A 22,271-nucleotide genomic window follows, 5' to 3' on the forward strand; every position below is an offset into this window, starting at 1 on the left:
GATCATATATGCATGTATATGTGATGTCTGTACTACCTGCTATATGCATACGTGACACCCACACGCATATATATATGTTGGCTACCAAAGGAAAAGGTTTTGTGTATGAGTGTGTGTTCATGCAGTGCTGTATTTGTCCCATGCAAACACTTTCCTACTAAACAGACAAGCAAAACCAAAAGCAAGCTGGGATAGTAAAAGGAAAAAAGGGGGGGATGGAAAGCATGGTTTCACTGGGAGAGCAGACAGGGCCTGTGAGACTGTAGCTCTGTTCATTACAGAACTAAGGCCAGATTGCTGGCATCATGCTGACCTATGGTATGTGCATATTGATTGGCAAGTATTTGTATGCACGGGGCTTCCTTCAGGCTGTAAGGAGTTATCTCAACTTTGAATGAGAACAGCTGATGGAAGAGTGCTTAAATACAGGAGCAAACAGCAGTTCCGTGAGTAATTAGTGATATGTCCTTCCTTTTGGACTAAAACTTCCATTGCTTATTGGGAAAATAAATATCTGTCCTGGAGCTCTGTATGCTGTTGTAAGGAAAACTCCATTGAAATGAGGATGATATTTGAAGGGTATTGTCTGTATTGTTAAAAAATACTTGGCTTGATTTGAAACTATAACTCCACAATGGCAGATCCAATTTGTTTCCATTATTTAATGAACTGGAAAGAAAAACATCAAAGAAGAATCCCTTTTTCCTGGCAAATTATTTGAGGTACTAAAGAAAGAGAGGATATAGGTATGAGCCAGATAAAAATTATGAAATACTCAGTGCTACACTGCTATGCAATATTTTCTATCAGGTACTTCAGAACACTAAGCGCTTTGATAAATAAGAAGTAAAACACGGGGGCTTTGTTTGTGCCTGTATTGCCTCAGTCATGGACTGAGTCTGATGGGCCCAGGCCTGGAAAACTTCCACTGCAGCCTATGGAGGTCATCTGAGCCAAGCACCCAGCTTTGCTTTCCAGTCACCTCTTGGAAGTTCTGTGCTCTGTTTATTCCCCTGGAGGGGAAATGAAGAGACAAATACATGATGCAAAAGTATTAAGTTGCACTGATAATGGTCAATTGAGTGAGATGGTACTGCATTCTCTAGAGGTCTGGAGAGGTTAATTAAAAAATTACAGTTGTATTGAGCTCCATCAACTATCGTTTATCTTCATTCCTTATCTGTATGTATCTAATCTGCACTTCTTGCTTATAACTTTCTTTTTAATATTAATCTCTTCTACATGTATTTTCCCCAGTTTTGTAACTCTCAGCTAGTTGCATAGTACTCCTCTTGCAGGGTGCAGTTGAGGAGATAAAATGTGCAAGTGATTTCCATTCTGTCTATGGCCTTCTCCTTTGGGCAGACACAAACACGTGCTTGGTGTGGAAAGAGATGCAAGCATTGGCTTTGTTTCTCAGGCTGCAACACTCACCATGAAGCAGGAGCTAAGATTGAGCTTTGTCTGTCTCCTCCTCCAGGGTTCGATGCCTACTTCACCTCCCGCACCTTGGAGAACAACAGGAGGAACGTGTGGTTTGCTGAGTACTGGGAGGAGAACTTCAACTGCAAGCTAACCATCAGTGGGTCAAAGAAGGAGGATACAGACCGCAAATGCACAGGTAACTCCAGTCACTGCTCCATACTTGTGCTGCTGAACAGCAGGGCCCTGTTGGGGGGGCTGCATGGCTGATGCAAGGAAGCCTGGCTGCAGGCAGACTGCAACAATAAATTGAATGTTTGTTGGTTGTACAGAAAATGGAACAGCAGCGTCAGCCTTCAGGGACAAGAGTAGGTGAAGAGAGACAAAATTTCATTCTTCTTTCTTCCTTTTTCTGACTGTCCATGTAGAAGGAAAATCAATATTTTCCATGGGACCCAGAAGGACTTTTATTTGAGCACAGGAGAACTTGCTGAGTTTCTGAAAGTTGTTTTTAGATGGAGAGTATTTCCATGCTTGAGCCATTTCTGTGTCTACAGATCACAGTGTGGCCTCCAGCCAGAGTGGTCCTGCAGTACCCATCTGCCTTCAGTTTTGACTTTTGAGGGGGAAATCATACAATGAGTAAGGCTGGAAATGACCTCTAAGATCATTCAGTCCAACTGTCCATCTTCTGCCAACATTTACCACTGAACCACATCCTGAAGTACTACATCTACCCTTTACAGAAAGGGCGGTTAAGTACTGGAATAGGGTCCCCAGGGAGGTGGTTGAATCGCCATCCCTGGATGTGTTTAAGAGTCGTTTGGATGTGATGCTCAGGGATATGATTTAGCAGAGGGTTGTTAGAGTTGGGGTACTATGGTTAGGCTGTGGTTGGACTTGATGATCTTCACGGTCTTTTCCAACCTGGGTAATTCTATGATTCTATGATCTACCCTTTCCTTAAGCACCCATAGGAACAGTGACCCCAGCACTCCCTGGGCAGCCCATGCCACTGCCTGACCACCTTTTCTGAGAAGAAATTCTTCTTGACATCCAACCTGAACCACCCCTGGCACAACTTGAGGTCATTTCCTCTTGTCCAATGGAAATGCACCCGTAGGGAAGTATTGGCAACGGATTAAATATTTTCATTTTAGGCAGAAGAAAATGGTGCTATTTTGGTGCTGCTGAAAAAGTAGGAATGAGGTTTTTTCAGTCACATTACCATCAATATCATAAGAGGGAAGTTAGAGCCAGTAATGTGATGTGATGTTGGGCTTTTACCTTTCCTTCCCCCTCCTTTCAGTTGTTCATAGCAGCAGTGAAAGTGTTGCGTTGAATAATTGTGTTGAATTTTGATCAAAGAAAATTAGTTCATAGGAGGAAATGTTTTACTTTGATTGAAAACTGATGAAAACTTTCCATATTTCATATCATCTGTTTCTGATTTCAATTCATGGATGGGAGTAGGAGGGCTGTGCACAGAAGCAGTGCAGTTACCACTGGGAATACGCTGCCATTAAACTTAGCATTTGGAATCTCCCTTGAAAGTCTGGAATTGAAATAAAAACCACTGAAAGATCTTGAGGATAATCCCTAAAAGTTTTCAGTGCCCTTATTTGTCTCTGCCATTGTTTTGTCAGAAAAGAGGGCGAGTTGCTCACAGCTTGTGCCTTCTGATGTGAATAAAGAATGGTGTTCAGCCTTCCCACACCTTAGATTCAGCAGAAACATTTATTTTTAATGGCTAACTTACCCTACAGCACTGAAATACCACATTATAGCTGGGTATTGCACCAGCGACATGCCCTGCCCTGACATCTTCCATCCCTCTTGTAAAAACTGAGGTAAATCGTGCATCAGAAAAAGCATTAGCTTTGAATTACATTGCTGGTATGAGAATCTTAAAGCCCCTTTGATGTGATAATATCATGAATGATCATCGTTATTTTAAATCTTGATTGGTAATTTGTAATGCAGTGAGATACTGAGCTACAGGCCATCAGTTTCTGACAGCACTCGTGCTGCTGAGCACTGGGGCTCCTGCTCCTCAGCTGAGCTCGTGCACGTTGCAAGGAGTCTTTGGCTCATGCAGATGTACTTGGTGACAAAGAAAGGCTCCTCCAAGTGTGAACACCTTGTGGGCATCTGTCCTTTTAACACTGCAGCTTTCTGAGGGGTCACTCCACACAAAGCTTGTAGCATCATTTATGCATGAAAATTTGTCCTGATTGGGATGGATGGATGTAGGGTGAGAAAATTGAAGCACGTTTAGCACACCATTCCTTATTTCTCAACAAGGCTAAATATAACATATTGCTGTAATTAACACTGTTTCTAGCAAGTGACTGACTTTGGCATAACTCAGGGCACGATCCAGCACTGCAAGTCGTGCCACTGCCAAGGACATCTGTGTTGTTGTGCAGTAATTTGTACTGGGATGCAGGCCATGTCACAGCAGCATAGGTGTGTACAACAGAGACAGCCAAGACGGCTGCTTTTCCCCAGAGCAGGGAGGGATCTGTTCTGTATGCACCAAACGGTGCAGCTTCAGCCAGGTGCTACCATTGGGGCCTGCCAGCACCTGGGGCTGCTGCTTCTGTCCTTGAGGAATGCTGTGATTTGCTTTTGAGGACACTTCATCAAACTCTATGGGGAATCTCACGCAATCACTGAAGCAGCACAATAGTACAAAGTATTGGTTTCAGACAGTTCTTTGTTGGTTTACTTCTTGCTGCTTACTTTCCAGAATACCAATGACTCCCTTCAGCCAAAACAGGCCACGTCAAGGTAATACAGAAGTACTTTGAAGAAAAAAAATAGTCTTTAGTACCACGTATTGTGGCAAAAGTGTTTACATACTTGTTTGGAATAGGAAAGATTTAACAAGTAAGCAGCTGCTTTCATAGAGGAGAGCAAAACTGTAGGAAATAGCTGTGGGGAGAGCCTTGCAGAATGCTCTGCTCACATGCATAGAGGAGAGCGCAGGCAGTGGGGCTGTGCACACAGGTTGCCATGCTAGCAGTGTGGTTGTCCCATGGGTGCTCCCATTTGCTGCTGCTGCAGCTTCACATGTGGCTGCAGACCGTTTCCTGCTCATGCTGAAGCACCTGTGCCCAAGTATGGCAGAAAGGTGCACCCAAAAGAAATGCAAGGACTTGCAATACGCAGCAGCATCAGCTACACCAGGAGGATCTGTGTTTTTAATGAACTGCTGTCCTGGAGCATAGTGCTAACTGAAAAGGAAATTGCAACACTTGACTGCTTTCAGTTTTTAAACATAGCTTTTAATTCAGAAGGCTTTACGCTCAAGGAGACTTAATGAAGAGATATCAGGGTGGTGTGTCACCTTGGATGTCACCTCTCAGAATGGAGGCTGCTCAGAGAGCTTTTCTAATTATCTGGAGTTGTAATCAGTCTGATGGCACAGCCCTGATGTTGGCTCAAGCAATGACTTGCTCTAAAGACAATGCTGGGAAAAGGACAGCAGTTGTAGGTTCTCTCTCAAAATGCAGTGTTTGCGGGGAATAAAAAGATCTAAGATGGACTATACTGGGGCACACAATGGTTTGTTGCTGAGATGCATCTCCCAACTGCAGCTCGTCTCTGATGGGCTCTGGGAATTTTCTGGGCCAGTGCTGCTGTAGCTGAGGCTGATGTGAGCTTGGTTGGTTGGTGAGTGTTTGACTTCAGTTTGAAACTCGCGATCTCAGTCCTTCAGTCTCTTACTGCATTGCATTACATCCTATTTTGTGAGTACTTCAACAGTCTTTAGCCTGCTGAAACGTATTGGTGCTAATATCCATGAGAAAGAAAAATGTGCTGTGCAGGAGCTGAGGAGCAAATGAACCATGCTAAGCACCAGTGTGCAAACTGACTGGCCCTTTCTGTTTCTAAACAACATATTTCTCCATACAGCATTAGATTGTCCCAAGTCTGTGTTATAACTCCAAGACCTCCAAACCTTCAGCTCAGACAGTTAATCTCATGTACCATCACAGTGCTTAAAAAATACAGAGCCCAATTTCCTGAAAGAACCCTGCAGTGATGGATTCAGCCCACATTAAACCAACCTTGAACAGTTTATTCTTAAGGTAAACCAGTTTTATGGTTTTCTAAACTCTATTATCTTTCTGAAATACATTTCTTAGTGGTGCTTTTATTTCTAGATTGTCAAGGTGATTTGACAACAAAGCCCTGTGATTATGTGGCTCTCTCCTTGCTATTTACGTATGTTCTCCTATTTGCAAACTACATTTTTAGCCAGGTGTTTAAATATAAAGATAGCTCTAATTTAAGCCTTCTAATATTTAAGTGCTTCTTCTATACATTTATGTGATCGCTGACTTCACCAGCAGTTATTGCTACAAGAATCTTGCTTTATTTGCACGTTGGGAAGTTAAAGCTGTGAAGTGTCAGTGCCTTACACTGCTGGTGCTGACTTCTTATGGATGTGGTAATTCAGTGTTGGAGTACAATTGACACCTATTGCAGATGTTTTAATAGGACTGCTGAATGCACAGAAAACATATTGAGTAAGAAAGTCAGGTCAGTTTTCTAATCTGAAATCTGTTCTCTTAGATACACATACACACCAGAGAACAGAAGCCGTTGCAGTGGGCTGAATCAGTGTAATTGAGAAAAGATCATAGTCTGATGGATGGCAGTGGATGGAGCTTCACAAAAGTCATTGCACCAAGGCTTTCCACAATGTGCAGAATGAGGCTTGCAGACAGGCACGTCTCCTGGCAGCAGCCCCAGCAGTGCTCCCCACTGCTGCTCCCACACCCAGCACCAGATCTGAGATTGTAATGATGGGGGGGGATAATAATTTCAAGCATATGAAATTAAGGAATTCCCTAATCCCTGTGCTATGGATTATTATTATTATGCTCCTTATTGTATGCTAATGTTATTTCTGGCACTGGAGCAGCGAGGTTTCAGGAGGCATTTCTGCTGTTGTTGGTTTTTACTTCCTGCTGAAGCCTAGTTATGGTACAGGATTTTTTTGTATTATCCTGTATAAAGAATACATTGTAGGAAACCAGCTGTTCTGGTGCTCCGGTCTTGATTAGAGAGCATTAGCTGAAGAGGTATAGTTGAAACTGGCTACCTGTGCTTTTGGGTTGGGTGGGTTTTGCTGTGCCACTAAGCACAGTTACATCTTGATAATGTCTGAGAGCAGATAGAGAGTTTACAGCACATGTTCTAATTGTACAAGTCATCCCTGCTTGTTACTGGTGTAGAACAATTGTCCTGATTCCACATCTGGTGTGGAATATGAAGTTTCCCCTCTCAAGCAGAGCTCTAGAGCCATGCTGACATAGAAGGGCAGCAGATGAAGGGACAGCAAGGCCCAGGTGTAAGCCTCAGCACCAGGGTGGATGCTCAGAGCTGGCTGGGCTGGGCTGCCTTGCATGGTGCCCCTGGGCCTGCACAAGGTGGTGCCACGTGCCAGGTCTGGTCCAAGCAGAGGGAGATGTTCTGGTTCAGTGAACAGTAGAAATTTGAGAGTTCATCTACTTCCCCCAGCAGAATCCACGGGGATTGGATTGATAGTATTGAGATAAAGGCTTTTGTCTATAATGAGATCTGAATTAGCATGGGCTGGATAGATGACTGTAACTACATAGCAGTATTATTGGATCTTGAATTTCTTTGTAAAAAGACAATACGTGGATTATATTGCAAAGGGCCCTGATTGTCGTTCTCCTCGTGTTCAAATTACAATATTTACTCTTGCACATTGTTAGCTTTTCTCAGACTCTGATATTTGTCTACTTTCAAATAAAGATCTTATTTGGAGAAACCTTCAGATTCCGCAGCCCCTGTGTGCACAGCAGTGCCTATTCCATGAGCGAACATGGGAGGAGTAATAGCTCTGACCTTGTTCTGGCAAGCCCTGGGTTTACGTCTTTGTCTGCTAGAGACTGATCTGCTTGTTCCGTGCTGCTGAGCTTGTTTGTGAGGGACATGGGCACAGCAGGAGCAGCTGCACTACTGAGCCCTGCACAGGGTGAGGTAGAGGGGGCTGCTGCAGTGTGGTTGAATCAGAATCACTGAATGGCCCATGTTGGAAGGGACCTCAAGGATCATGAAGCTCCAACTCCCGCCCTGCTGCATGCAGGGCCACCAACTTCCACATTTAATACCAACCCAGGCTGCGCAGGGCCCCATCCAGCCTGGCCTTGAACACCTCCAGGGCTGAGGCATTGTGGGCAGGTACTGCATTGTGGGCATTTCATGGCTATCAGGTTTGTGAGGCTGCTAACTGTGCTCAGGATGCGTGAGGTGTGTGTGGTTTTGGCAGCACTCAGCCAGCTGATGAGTTCTTGTCCAAGTAGCAGCTGCCTGCTCCATACTGCAAGCGTTCTGCTATCTTTAAATTACATCTCTTGTTAATGATGGCTATCAGCAGGTTCTCAACAGTATTATTGTATTAAGTTCCTTTGAAAATGTGCTTAATCCTCCAGAAACTGAACCAATGTCTGCATTCATCTACTGTAAGTGCTGATTAATTGGGATTTTGAAGTCTGTTCATTGTATGAGTTACGTGCCATAGAGATGGTCCTTGCAGCATTCTTTACACTTTTTATCATGTTGCTGGTGTTCTGTGACTACTGGTGACGAAATCATCTGAAGGATAAATGCAGAGGAAAACATGAAAAACAAGGTTTTCAGCTCCTTTCCCATTGAAGGGAGTGTTAAGCATCACCCTAACGATGATGCAAAAAGTACAGCCATGAGTTCTTAAAGCTGCACTTCATTTCTGTAGGAGATTATAAAGGAGGACTTCTTCCTCTATGTATTCTTGCTGCTCTGGTGGGTGGGTGGTTGTTGCTTCTTTTTCTTTCTCTCTGTTGCAGTATTTTTCTCTTGTGAAGATTTGCCTGAAGCAAGAGACCTCGCTCTCAGTCTCTTATGAATCACGATGATGAGCACTTGAGACTGTAGTAGGAAGTGAGGTTAAATTATTTGTCATCACCTTCAAACAAGCAAAAAATCCTCATGTCAATAAATTGCTTTTGTGTTTCTCCCTTTTCCTGACATCCCCAGGTACTCCATTTCAAATCTGGGGAACAGAAGTGCATTCTCTCCAAGTCATTCTGTGTGCGTGTGTCTCAGGTGTCATCTTCCTCATTCTTGAAGAAAACAGTTATTATGTGCTTCCCTGAAGATCATAAACTTTGGGATATTTGGCTTTTTTGTGGTGTTTGTTTTTTTGTGTGTGTGTGTGTGTGTGTTGTTTTCTTTACTTGTTTGTTCTGTTTTTAAAGCCCTCTTTAAGGATTGGGGCCCAGAATATCTGGGTACCCCAGTGCAGATGGAGTTTGCTTCCCTTCTGTGTTACTTGGTGTCTCCCAATCACACGAGGCATTGCTCAGTTTCTTGCTGTACCTGGTGCTCGAGCTCATCTGCTGGCTTCTCTAAGACCCCCAGTGCTGTGCAGCCTGCAGGCCAGCCCCTCTATTGGGAGGTGCACACAGCCAATGCTGAAGCTTCTGGTCCTGCTGCTTTTGTCTGCAAGAAGCTAATGTCTTCTGTGGGTTTTCTTCTCTTCCAGGAATTATTAATAATATAATTTGTATGTACCCCTACATGCTATTCCTGAAGCACATATGTGGTGTATGCAACTTTCTGCTTGGCTCCTCCAGGAAAACCCAATACAGCAAAATGCTCACCAAAACAAAACTGCTGAAGTTGCAATTAAGGTGGTGCCCTCTGTGTCTGAGCACGGACCCCAGGCATCAGTCTGCTGATGTGCTACTGTGATGTTGGTTTGCTGTCAACTAGAGGGAGCAGGAGGGAGCCCACTCATGTGGGGTTTTCTGAGTCATGATGTCTGAAGGCAGTTTGCCATGTAAAACATGGCTATTGTTTTGAAGGACATTTGCCAAATCAAATTTAGGCTAAAGTTGTGCCTGCAGTAGTGCCCTCTTCATTAAAAGGCAGCTCAGTGTGTGTTTTTATGAGCAGCACTGTGCTCCTGTTCATTCAGGTTCCCCTACTGTGTAAATGAAATCAATCCTGCCTTTCTGGGTGGGGAGTTGCATTTGACTACATATCCAGGCCGTACACAAACTGTGTGTAAAGCTCAGCAGAATGGCTCTCTGCAGCAGATTCCATCCCTGTTACTGGGAATTCAATTACATTTTCAAATGCAGTTCATCTCTGTGACTTTCATACTTGGGTGTTGTTAATATTGCTTGTTCTTTAAGATGGTTTGCTCAGGTTTCAACAGATACCTTTGCTGCTGAAGGTTTTCTTTCTGCTGTGTGTTCAGCCAGCTGTGCCTCAGGAACTTAATAAGCCTAATCAGTATTGTTTGTGTGCAGAATTTCAATCCCAGCTCCTCTTCCCTTGGCGTGCATTTCTGTTGCATTGCTAATTTGGTTATGTAGCTGAGCTGAAACCACTTAAAAGCGTTTTCCTTGTCAGGGCTGGAGATGTAATAAGGTCTGTAATCAATGAGAGGGGAGTGAAATGATGAAAACGACAGTATGTGAATCTTCACAGTCTGGAAGCTCTCACTGCTGAATTATTCCCAGAATTTCAGTGTTTCCAACATAGCTGCAATGTAAAACTGAGGCTTTGGTAGAGGGAATCTCAGCCAAAGCAGGTTGAGTAGATGAGGCGTCAGCAGTGTGTGATGGTAGTTAGAGAGGGAAACTATGAAGGGGAAAAAATATAGTTAATTAAGATGTTCATAGAGGGGGGTTGTGTTTTCATTTATTTTGAAGAATGTCACTATTGTGGACAGGGTTGAGCATTTCTTCTGCTTGTAGGATTTCTGGAAGGTGGACAGGAGATACAAAGGCATTTTTCCCTCCTGTATCCCCCAACGTGAGCAGGTCCTTTGTTTGAAAATCCCTAAGGCATTTGCAGGATGATTCTGAGAGCTGTGTCGTGCTTCTGTCCGTGCTTCTGTCCGTGCCCAGCCCTGCAGGAGGGCAGGCAGGGCTGATGGAATGAGTGGGCTGTCGCCCATGGGAAATAATGAATTGCAGTTCTGCTGCTTTCCCCACACAGCTCAGGACACTGAACAAGCAGTAATTATGTTTCACAAATCCCCGGTGATATGGGTAAGTATAATCGCATGTTTGGCAGCTGGACAGATTGAATTATGCAGGTGTTACTTGGCCAAGGCAAGACAAGGTGTTAGCGGGCAATTTCAGAGAAAACTCAAAGGCTCTCAAGTCTCTGTAGTGCCTTGCTTTACGCTCTGGCAGCACTGTGTGGTTTGCAGCAGTTGTCTGCTTCTGTGGCAATAGCAAGAAAGCCACCTTACTGCCTTTGTTTACCAGGTGATGGTACCAGGTTATACTTATGTCTCAAGGCTGACAGTAAATGCTTAGGGTGCAAGCCCGTTACTTAAGATACTGCATTCCACTCATCTCCGCTGCTGAGCATTTTGGGTCTCTGTGGTCTAATTTCCGAGTTCCCATTTTCCATCTGCAGACCAGTTCTGTCTGTTACGTTTGATGCTGTGGCCCAGCAGATGAGAGGAGCGCTGAGGTTGTGCTTCCAGCCAAGCTGGGTGCTGCAGTGACAAACGACTGCCTGAGCTGCTGCAGTTTGTATGGCATCAAGGGTTTGCATTCCTTAAGCTTTCGGCTGTCATAACATTTTAAAGGCAATCAGTGGATTCTGAAGGACGTTTCGATCTCTGCAGGCACAGGGAAGGGGTGTAAAGTCAATACAAACAACCGGAGCTTCCCGAGGCTGTGCTAATAGCAGGTGTGTTCGCGCAGTTCTCTGGAGTGCCCCTTTGGCTGCATCTGAAGTGGTGCTTTCTTCCCCCAGTCTGGCTGTGACTTTCAATTAGAGACTGGGATTTGAAGCACAACAAACCATCAGACTTTAAAATACCAGCTGTGCTTTATTTTTAAACGCTTTCTTCTTTCAAAGCCTCGCTTTGGGAGCCCACAGAGCCTGGTGTTCTCTGTCTGAGATGGTCCCCGTGGGTTACAGCTCCAAGTTTGTGATAATGGTAGGATTTGTAGAGTCACTTGCGAGAGCTGATGATTCTGCTGTCAAGAATGAAAGATGTCTTCTTTTTTTTTTGTAATTCACTTTAATTAGTAAAATCATAACGTTTCATGTTGTATTGCCTAAAACACACACTACTTTCCATTACTCCAGGAGACATCAGGAAAGCATCTCTCCTTACTGTCCTTCTGTGTGTGTGATGTGCAGGGCAGGAGCGCATCGGCAAGGACTCCCACTACGAGCAGGAGGGGAAGGTGCAGTTTGTGATCGATGCTGTGTACGCCATGGCACACGCGCTCCACCACATGAGCAAGGATCTGTGTGCCGACTACGCTGGGGTCTGCCCTGAGATGGAGCACGCGGGTGGCAAGAAGCTGCTCAAGTACATCCGCAGCGTTAACTTCAACGGTGAGTGAGAGCTTCTCCATCTGCCCACATGGCTTCTCTTTCCATTCGGTTTCACTCAGTGTATTTATTTGTTCCGTTCAGATGGTGCTTTTGTTATAGAATTTCTCTAGAGTTTGTGGCAGAGGGCCATGTCTATTTAGCATCTGAAAACATCCTACTTTAGTTGAGGTAGATCCGCTACTACTGTGCAAAGACAGAAATTGCTGCTGCTGTTCTCGGATGCCTTCCCAAAGCTTGTGATTTCCCTTGGGAGAAATAACTGAGTAAATGCCCAAGTTTTTCTTCTTCTTAATATGTCTGTCCCCATTTGTGTTCTTTCCTGTTCTTGGAGCAAACAAACTGAAAGAAATTCTGGTATCTTACCTGACTTAGCTCAGCACTCATGAGAAGAGAAGACAGCTGAAAGGCCAGGATTGCATCTATAATGTAGACAGAGTAATTCCCCCCATCTCTATTCCTCTAGTAAGTATTTAGAGGAGTTATAACATCATATGAATGGGGATGGGATGACTTTATCCCTTTGTGTGCTTATTGCTTATCTACCAACTTTTTGCCAGTGGATGGTAATGTCTGCAATACCAACCCTTTAGCTGGGCTTTCACATATCTTTATTTGCATTGCACTGTATGAATTAGACCTGAATATTAGGAATATTTCTCTGCCTCTGTACATTTTACTGTAATTTTATTACAGTTGTGTTAACCAACACTTGTCCTGCATCTAGAGGGGGACCAGAGCTGATTGCTTGCAGGGGTAGCATTACAAGAACCTAATCACAGTATCACAGTCTTGTGCGGGTTGGAAGGGACCTTAGAGATCATCGAATCCAACCCCTGGGATTCGAGCCTCTGTGTAGCAGAGCGGCACTTCTACCACTTGTGCCACAGGGGGGGATTCGAACCCGGGCCTCCAGTGTTGCAACGCGGCATTCCTACCACTGCGCCACCGGGGCACAACCTAATGTTATTTCCTCCTCATAAACATTGCTAATGTGTGTTCCTGGAGGTCTGACTGCTCTTCCCTATCTCTGAATAAGATAAAGATCTGAAACTTGACTAAGAGCTGAGAAATACTGTGTGAGACTGGGTGTCTGCTGGTGCTCTACTTCCAGAGCTGTTGCATGCTAACTTTGGTTTCCTCGTTTGTGTTTTCTTGGTCAGTCCTTTAAAGGATTACCTTTTTTTTTCTCAATTTATGATTGATTTATATGGCTATATGCTGTTTTTCTTTGCTTGTATACAGGTAAGTGGCATCCAGCACAGGGACTCAAACACAGGTCAGTGTGGGAACAGAAGTGAGAAGAGAGGCATTTGTAGGTCTGGATTGTGTAGTGCTGTTGTGGGAAGGCCTGGGAGCCCTGGGGACAGCAGTGTTGGTGCCCACATCTGCCTTGGCATCATGCAGTGGTGGGGCTGCTGGGTTTGCTTCAGTGGCCTTAGTGTTAGCCTTGCCCTTATCCTGCCCTTCTCTAGGTTGATGGTGCAGCCATGCATTTCCTTTCATCAGGGTTAGGGCTTGGAAAACAACATTTGGTCTGTGCTTAATATCTTATTCTGCCAGTCCTCTACCTAAACGTGTAGTAGAAACAGAGCAGAACAGTGCGGGTGCTTTGCCTGGACTGTGAGCTGGAGAGAAAAAAATGCAGCCCATTTCCAAGCCCATCCTGAGCCCATGAGCTGGAGATCCTCTGTGCATTTAATGGCTCTCTCCGTCACAATGAAGCTGAAGCCCTCTCTCCTGTAAGTGCTTATAGAGTCCCTTCTTCCCTGCGAAGGTAATGGCATTCATGCAGTAAGAGCTCAGGCAACGTTTTAATGAAGAGAGACTGGATTTGCACAAGGAGCTCAGCGTGAATTTTGATATTGTCACATTATCTTTAGAACAGAAAACCTCCAAATACAGAAAACTTAAAACTCCAAGTGCTCGTGCAGTAGGATTCAGAAAATCCCATGGTACAGAGTGGAGGGTGTATTTTTCCCCAGTGAAAAAGCTGAAGGCTTTGTTCATCCGAGCCCTTCAGGTCCTCAAACCACTGTCAACGTGGATGGAATAATAAAGAAACACCTTGGCCAGGCACACCTGCCTACCATCCTGTCCTCCTCCTGTTAATTCATTTCTCATCTCATGGTGATTAAGGGATGGAAATTCTACAAATTCAGTCAGATTGCATCTTTTTCCGAACGCATCCTGCAGGTGAATGGGTGTCATGTGCTCTCCATCTGTGTGCTGAAAGGACAGCTTATTTATTGGGAGCTGAAGATGAATTAAATTGTCATAGCCTCTGAATGAGCGAGGAGCTGCAGCCCGCAGGCTACTGCTCAGTTTCTGAAGTGTTTGCTGGAGCTGTAGCAAAATGGTATGAATCTTAGCAGAAGGCAAATAATTCCTACATTATCATTTTAAAAAAAGAAAACTCATCAACCAAATGTTGTCATGAGATCAAGAAGTCAAATAATAAATAGAATCAATTTTGGAAATCCTTTTGTCTCTGTAAGGAGGTTTTCATACATCCCTTATTTTCATGAGTGCACAAAGCAGCTGGAACTGCAGGTAGAGGCTGAAGTGCTGCAGTGATTTAGAGCAGGACAGGAGTGGTTGGGTCTCTCTAGGCAGAGCCCAGCAAAGGCTGCAGAAGGTCTGTGCTTACAAAGCAGGTCCTTGGCTGGGAGTACAATTACTCCAATTTCAAAGCTGGAAAACAGGAGGCTTTGACTTGTCTTCTGGCCTGGGACTATCCCAGTTCTCTGTGTATCTGTAGCTGGTTGTCTATAGCTGTTTCTATGGATGTGGTTTTCAGACTCTTGACAGGTTTGTTTTTTTTCCTATATTATTCTAAAGCAGAAATGGTGGTGACCTGCAGACAGCAACAGTCGTGCACTGCAATCAGGTACCTACATGAGGTCTGGGAGCTGCACTGTGGAGGTGACCCAGCACTGATGCTGTCCGGTGCCAGTCCTGCAGCAGCCATATGCAGAACTGCACTTCAACAGTGGCATTCAAAGTAATCTTTAAAGGCTGCCTATATGCAACAGACAGTGAGGACTGACAAAACATACTACTGCTCCCACAGAGCACAGAAACAGCTCAGCTTGGAGTGGTGCTTTGGGGTTGTGCTTTTATTTTTGTCAGTTCTGGGGATAATAAACCAAAACAACAAACAAACAAAAACCCAAACCAGAAACAAGCTTAACTGATAATGTACTGCCTTTTAGAAGTTGTGGAGCTGAGGAATTATGGCCATTCCTCTTCACTCTAAGTGTTTTCATCCTAAATGTGTTCCATCTACGTGAATCTGTAATGACGATTAAATATCAGCCTTGTGCTCGTAGGGAAATGGAGAGGAGAGATCTCTGTGGAAGATTTTTTGTACCAGCCTTTGAACTGAATCCACATCTGATCTCTGAGGCTTGCAGGATAGACAGGAAGCCATTTAGCAGGGCTGCAATGAAAACTATGCTAATTTACTCCTTCACATTTTCTATTGCTCTCTGGAATTCAATGAAGAATGGGAATCATGAAGAAAACCATAATCTTAAAGTTCAGTGCTACTACAGGAGAGATTTTTCATTGCTTTGGGGGAAAAAAAAGAGAAAATAAGTTGTGCAGAAGGAAGCAGCTTGGAATATAGAGATGCTGGAGCTGAAATCTTCAATCTTGACACAATATTACTCTGCCACACTGAAGCCTATTTTAATGTAAATTGTAATAAATGTGACCCTTAAAGGAGCAGCATTGATCTAAATTCTCCTTTAGGAAAGGGTTCGCTTCTGACACTGTGGCAATTAAAATACAGGTGCCCTGGGGAGCACTTACCCATGCAAGGGCTGGGAGTGGTTGATAGCAGCACTGGGCGTCAGTGCAGGGCAGCTCTGCTCAGCAGCAGCATAGGGGAACTCTGGAGGGATGCTTGCTTTGCTGCTGCCCTGCATCCCAGCCCTGTGCTGGTTACCCTGGTACGTGGCAGTAGAAGTAGTGCAGCATCCTGATCTGAACAGCTCCAACCCGAGGTGCTTTTCAGCCCGTGTCAGTTTCAGAGAGACTCAATAAGGGGAGCACACAAGGAGTGATCTTCCTATAGTTTAGTCTGTTCTTTTCCACCCCAACTGCATGCTGATTACAGGAATAAGAACATATTGTGGAGGAGGAAGCTATTTCTGGATGCCAATCAAGATTCACTAGACCTGGGCTGACTTCTGACAGCAGTATCTCTCAGAAGCAGATGGAACATTTTCTGGAGGGAAAAAAAATCATTTAGAGGCTCCATTCACAAGTGTGATTTTCAGTAAAGAACTCCCTAAGGAAAGAGAGATGGGGAGGGAGGCTGGAGGGCAGGAAAAAAAGCCTTCTGATATTTCTTGCTGTTTGCAAGGCTCGAGAGAAGGAAAGCTGATCTGGTTTTGCTTCATTTTATTTTTAGTTGGTGGGGTTGGGCAGTAGTGATTAATCAGGGAAGAGGACTAGGATTATTCCAGCGTGTCCAGAAGTATCTGCGTTAGATGGCTTGGTGGTAGATAGCCAATGCCTGAAATACATTGACAGGCTGAAAGCTCCCAGCCGTGACTAAATAAAATAGCTGTTGTAAAGCTTTGGCTTTTTCTTTTTCTCTTTTTCTTTTTCTTTTCTTTTTTTCTTTCTTTTTTTTTTTTTTTTTGGTTGGATTTGGTCTTGTTTCCTTCCCCCAGGCAGTGCTGGCACTCCAGTGATGTTTAACAAAAATGGTGATGCACCGGGGCGCTACGACATCTTCCAGTACCACACCACCAACACCAGCACCCCGGGATACCGCCTGGTCGGACAGTGGACGGATGACCTCCAGCTCAACGTGAGTCCATGCCAGTTTTTCCTCACTCATTTCTTTGCTTTCAGGTACAGTGATTAAATGGTTTGGTTCTGTTTTCTCTCCTTCCCCTCCATGCAGGAAGTAACTTAATTACTACTTCTCTGCAGCTGTGCAGTGCATTATTTCTTGCATCTCTCCTGACACCTTTTCTCTGTACTGTGAGTACCAGAGCTCTGCAGACGGATAAGGACATCAGGCAGTCATGCAAATTTTATTACCTTTGTATGTCTGGAGTCCCTCGTTGCCATGCTGGAAAATGAAGCAGTAATGTGCTGTGGTTTGAAACCGATGGGCTTTCATTTGTAGATGCTCTCCAGTTTTTTTAAGCAAGCTGAAATGAAGTATTTCTTGAGTGACTCACTTCTTCTGTGTTACTTTTAAGTGAAAGGCATCCATATGAATGAGATATCTCTTTTGTAATGATGCCTGAAAGAAAAGTAAGGATGTAAGAATAGGTGATCAAAGATTCCCCAGGCATTTTGATGTTGCCCAGATGAACAAACAAATATAACTGTTGTCTGAGAAAGCTGGGAGCTCTTGTCAGCTCTATCCACGTGAGGGTGATGACAGGTCCCTGGCCTACAGATCTGGGCTCAGGCTTCCTGCTTGATGTTGTGCATGTGCTTGGGCCCCATATACATGGGGGAGATGGGCAGGTTTAACCGTGTAGCTCTTTGACTCCCAGAGAGATGATACCTCCAGTCCAATCTGACTGTTCTTTAACAACAGAAGCTACACATAGCCAGGGTGTTGCTGAAGAAGAATACTAATTGCTACAAAAGGCTTTTCTTTCCTCTCCTGGTACAAACAGTAGTTAATGTGGATTATGAAGGGTGCAGCCTTTAAGACTAACCACAATGTTGTGCTCTTCTGGAATTCTGATGCTCTTTGATTTGCTGCATGCTATTTCAGTCTTTTACAACTTCTGATGCTTGACTCCCTTATAAACTTGGAATTCACAATTCTTTTAGCGAAAATGTTAATATTTTATTAAGTAAATCTTTATATAAACTACGCATCCTGGCTCATTAATATTTAAAACTAAATTAATGGAGCTTGATTTGTATTCCTGCCGTTGTGCTCAGTGTTTCCATAAAAAGCATTCCTCACCCTCATCTCCTGAAGGCTACAGTGTTGTGTCAATAGCTGAGACTGTCTCAGTAACTCCTCTTTTCCTCACTCACAGGATTAGCTTTGATATGACAGTCCCTGTGTGTTTTTTCTTACAATAATAAGGAACATTCTGGAGTTTAGAGGAGTCAAGGATGCCCTAAAATAACCAAACAAAATAGAAGCTGCTATTAACTATCTCCCAGGAAAACTGCCAAAGTCTGCAATTTACTTTCAGTAATGAATGTCGAGGTAACGCTTCAGGATATTTTCCTAATTCTCATTTCTTTAATGCCAACAGAAGAGGGGAGACAAAGGATGGTTGGTGAGAGTGCTGATTTTAATTTAGAAAACGCTGAAATGGTGCTTTGTTTTGCATGAGACTTGCCATTTGGGGCCGTCTGGTTTAGTTCTGTGTGACCAAATGCCCTCCGTTACAAAAAATAGACGTTGTTCTGCCCAGTTATGCTGCCATTAATGGTAAGGGAGTTCCAGGCCTCAAAAGTGGTAGGTAAATAAGTGCTAAAGGCTGACCTAGTTGAGTAATGTGTTTTTCTTTACCATTGTCCACATTTGAAGAAGAACATTTTGCCATTATTTCATTATTTTTCCCTTGGAAGCAGTGTTGCTATTCAGTCTATAGTCAGTCCAGTCCTGCAATGGTGTATATTGTCCTCCTGTTCTCACTCTAATGTAGTGAGAGGCAGAAGTATGGAATCATGATGCTGATTAATCTTGATTAGCTGCACCATGTTCTTTTTCATGTAGAACTTGACACTAACTGCTGACTTCTCTTTTTCTGTTGCAAAAGACAGTAGATAGGCTGAGGAGATCTTTAGCAACATATATTTACAAGTCTTACAATAAGCCACACCAGTTTGTTTTCTCATTGCTATCATCAGTTTATAAACCTGGTTTTTTGAGATGTCTGAGATTGTGTTTCTCTAAATCCCAGTTGCTTCTCCACATCTTTGTATCCCGTTCTCTTTCTTGTCTGGCAGCAGTGTTGGCTGAAAGCAGATGTCTGCTCCTCGCGCACAGGAGTCAGGCTCTGATCTGCCTATAGCATAAGTGAGGTGTCTCCTCTGAGTGCAGCTGACTCACCCTGTATTTACGTTTCTGTATCTGAGGTCAGAATTTTATTGATTACCAAGAAAATACCTTATCACTCTCACTGCAGCAAAGTTGGGCCATAACGTACTTTTTACATAAGACCAATATAATTTCCAAGTTTTCTTTCACTTGCTTGATCTCAAGCAATCTAACACAGCTTAGCCTAGCGCTCAAGGCATGATTTAGTAAAAGCGTTGGCTGTATTTCACAGATATCTACGCAAGGATAAAATGAGCAGATGTCTAATTTTAAATGGTTTGGCCAGTGTTCCATGAAAAACTGTTGCAGTGCTGTGTTCTCCCTGCAGTGAGGTTGATTACACGATGCCCCACCATCTCCCGCAGGAGGTCACGGCAGAGCATGTCACGAGGGTTATGTCAAGTTCTGTCAACCCCCACTCAGCCCCTGGCACACAGATTCGGTAAACAGTATTTATAATGTGTGCCCTCTTATGGTTTGAAATGCCTTCCCTGGATTTTAGGGTTGGAAACTTGGCCAGCTGCGTCCCCACTGACAAGCAGTCTTGTGAACCCCGACCCTGCTCAATGGCAGAGGTGCAGCCCGTGCAATTAGATGAGAGCACTGCTGGCCTATGTTCTAGGTTTCCTGGACTCTCCTGTACTTCTCCAGGGCTGAGAGTGTGCTCATGTATTACTACACATATATATAACTTGTATTTATAAAATAAAAGCATCAGCATAAGGAGAACTATTTTGAATGTGTTTCAGAAAAATCTACTGATGGGAAGGAGGAAATATACCATGGGGAGAAGATGTCAGATAGCAGCTGGGTTTTGTTTGCTTTGCTTTTACACTGAGTAACTTTTAGTGTGCGGAGGATTTTGTTTTTGTTGTGTTATTGTTTGTTTTAATAACTTGATTACCATCATTTGTGCTATTCATGCAGTAAGAAATAGGCGAGCTTGCCATGGGTTAAGGATGAAGGCAGAATGGCCAAGAGACTCAGTTTTCGTGTCTTAAATTGGAACTTTGAATTTTAGAAAGGCAGTGAACTGTCTGTGCTGTTTTACCCCACAGATCCTGTAATGGGTACCTTCCTGATGTGTGTGCCTCTGTTAGAGGTTGGCCAATGGAAGGCATTTAGAAATGCCAGGAATTGACTGACTTCTGTGAATGCGACTTCCAGTGCTTTGAGGTACCTGGAAAGGACAAACATGGCTTTCCTGGAGGAGCTGATGTTCCTGAAGGAAGAAGAAATGGGTTGTCTCTAGACGAATGGGGGGTTCTCATGGGAGATGTAGTGATACTGCTTCTCTTTCTCTATATAGTTAACTCAGCATGCCTCGGGTTTATTATGTTTTCATGTCCAAACCTCTGCAACTGCCCTTGAGCTGTCAAAATCCAAAAGTAAAGGGAATAGAATGCCCGTGAATTTGCTGAATTTTGTTTTTCCAAGCATTTGTCTATTGCATACCCCAGCACAGCAGCATTCTTTATCATGTTCCCTCAGACTCTATCCCATACTTGTCTCCACCATTTCCCTGCAGTGCTTAAACTCGTTCCCACACCCCTTTACCATTTGCTGCAGAAGCAGCATCCTGCATTGTGGCTGTCTTTGAACAGCTTTTTTCTTCCATCTCTACCCTGCTTTCCTGTTTTGCATTGACAAGCTCTTGGGTATCATTAAAGCCAAGGCTATTTGCAGTTGGCAGTTTGTTGTATGGTTTAATCCCTCTGAGCCTGGGCTTGGTGAAGCTGTGCCAGCACCATGGCAGCAGCACTGTGAGCAGGCTGGTGAAACCCGTCCCATGAGGTCTGGGCCCTTGCAGAGGGAACAAACGAGTTGTTGGCACTGAGGTTCTCCATGATGAGCTGTAGGTCTGGGCTGAGAGCTGTGCCTCTCATCTATTGGTGTCCATGTAGGTTGCATCATATTGTTCTAATTACATCAGCATCACCTGCTCAGTGCTGTGGTGCGTAAAGGTGCCCCCCACTGGGCAGCTGGGTGCTGGTCTGAGACTGAAGTGCATTTCAGGATGATTGAAGGTGCATCCCCAGCTGATAAAGAGCAGAGGTGGGAAACGTGTTGCTCTGCTCACTGCTCTACTGCAGGGATATTGCAGGGAGCCCCAGCTCGAAACGCATGTCACTTGCAAAGCATCAGACTGAGTTCACTGTTAGTTCCAAGTGAAATTAAAATGTTTCTTATTAACTTTTTTGTAAGCAGGAACAAATACATATTAAAGATGCCTAAAAACCCTGTGTGCAAAAATGAACAAACAAATCTGTATTGTTTTAATGAGGTGCTCTTGAATGGTAAATAGTTTAGCAGCATTAAGCAGTGCAGATGTTGAAACATGACTGCCACCTGAATAGAGCCTTTGTGTGCAGAGTCAGAAGGCCAATGGTTGGGCAATTTCTTGCTCTTCCTATAATCTCCTCCAGCAGGAAGTGATTTATCACAGCAATCTTTCTAAACAAGTGCTTAGAAGATGAATTGTATTGATAATTATCAATAGTGTTCCATAAATATGTACACTGTGTGAATCTAACTCCTTATAAATCCTGGTTCATGTTCTGTAGTGCAAAGGAAACCACTCTGTGCTTATTAATAAACTCCCTCATCCTTGGGAAATAGCTGTGCTGTGCTGTTTTCTTCGCTGGGGGTTCAGTGCAGTGATATAGAGGAGAGGGAATATAGGCAGAAAACAGCCGTGTTTTCAAGTAACATCCATGACCCCCCATGTCTCTGGATGTACAGGAGTAGGGAGCTGACCCGGTTCTGAGGGTGGTTATTGGGCAGCAGTGCGACTTCCACACTGGGATTCTTTTTTTCCCCACAAGTATATTAGATAACTTTGTTATCATCTGTTCAATACCTGTTCAGCTATTTCTGCTCAGACTAATCTATTTAAATGCCACAAACCTCTCTGTAACAGAATTTGAAAATATTTTAAATAGAGAGCTAACAGAAAGAATAACATGTCTGATCTTCTGGCAGGAGACCTACACGTACAGATCTCTTAGTGAAATACCCAGAAGAGCAGCCAGATCCAAGCAGCTATTCAACAGTGTTCAGTGCTCAGTGATAGTCCTGGAGCTTACTTGCCATACTTGAAAGTCACAAGAACTATATATTATATATGTATATCTATACATATATATGTATATGTGTGCACACATATATATATATATATATATATATACATTTGGGTTTTTTTAAGTAAAGTTTTTTTTTAAGTAAGTTTTATTCTGTGGTTTGAGCTTTCCATTTAAATCTGTACTACATGTAAGTAGGAGGCAATAGTTAAATTTTGCACCTCACTCTGAAAACTAACTCAGACTTGGGATTAAAGATGTGAAATGTCATTTCTTGTTTGTTATTGACCCATTTCACTTAGACGGTAATGTATTCTGCATGATCT

General features: G+C 43.7%; 1 protein-coding gene across 6 annotated transcripts in view; it reads left to right on the plus strand.

The window, feature by feature from the left end:
- The window catches only part of GRM7 (glutamate metabotropic receptor 7), a 211,397-nt gene that overhangs the window by 129,279 nt on the left and 59,847 nt on the right, over window positions 1-22,271 (plus strand). For 5 of the 6 annotated variants that reach the window (XM_032447244.1, XM_032447245.1, XM_015875338.2 and 2 more), the window contains exons 5-7: window positions 1,481-1,621; window positions 11,623-11,823; window positions 16,506-16,645. In XM_032447244.1, the coding sequence (XP_032303135.1) occupies window positions 1,481-1,621; window positions 11,623-11,823; window positions 16,506-16,645 (482 nt within the window). Of the gene's footprint in view, window positions 1-1,480; window positions 1,622-11,622; window positions 11,824-16,505; window positions 16,646-19,923; window positions 20,983-22,271 lie in introns of those variants that run through there. The other variant, XM_032447246.1, reaches the window with a different exon arrangement.

The sequence above is a fragment of the Coturnix japonica genome, chromosome 12, assembly GCF_001577835.2.
Source record: "Coturnix japonica isolate 7356 chromosome 12, Coturnix japonica 2.1, whole genome shotgun sequence".
NCBI classification, from domain to species: Eukaryota; Metazoa; Chordata; class Aves; order Galliformes; family Phasianidae; genus Coturnix; species Coturnix japonica.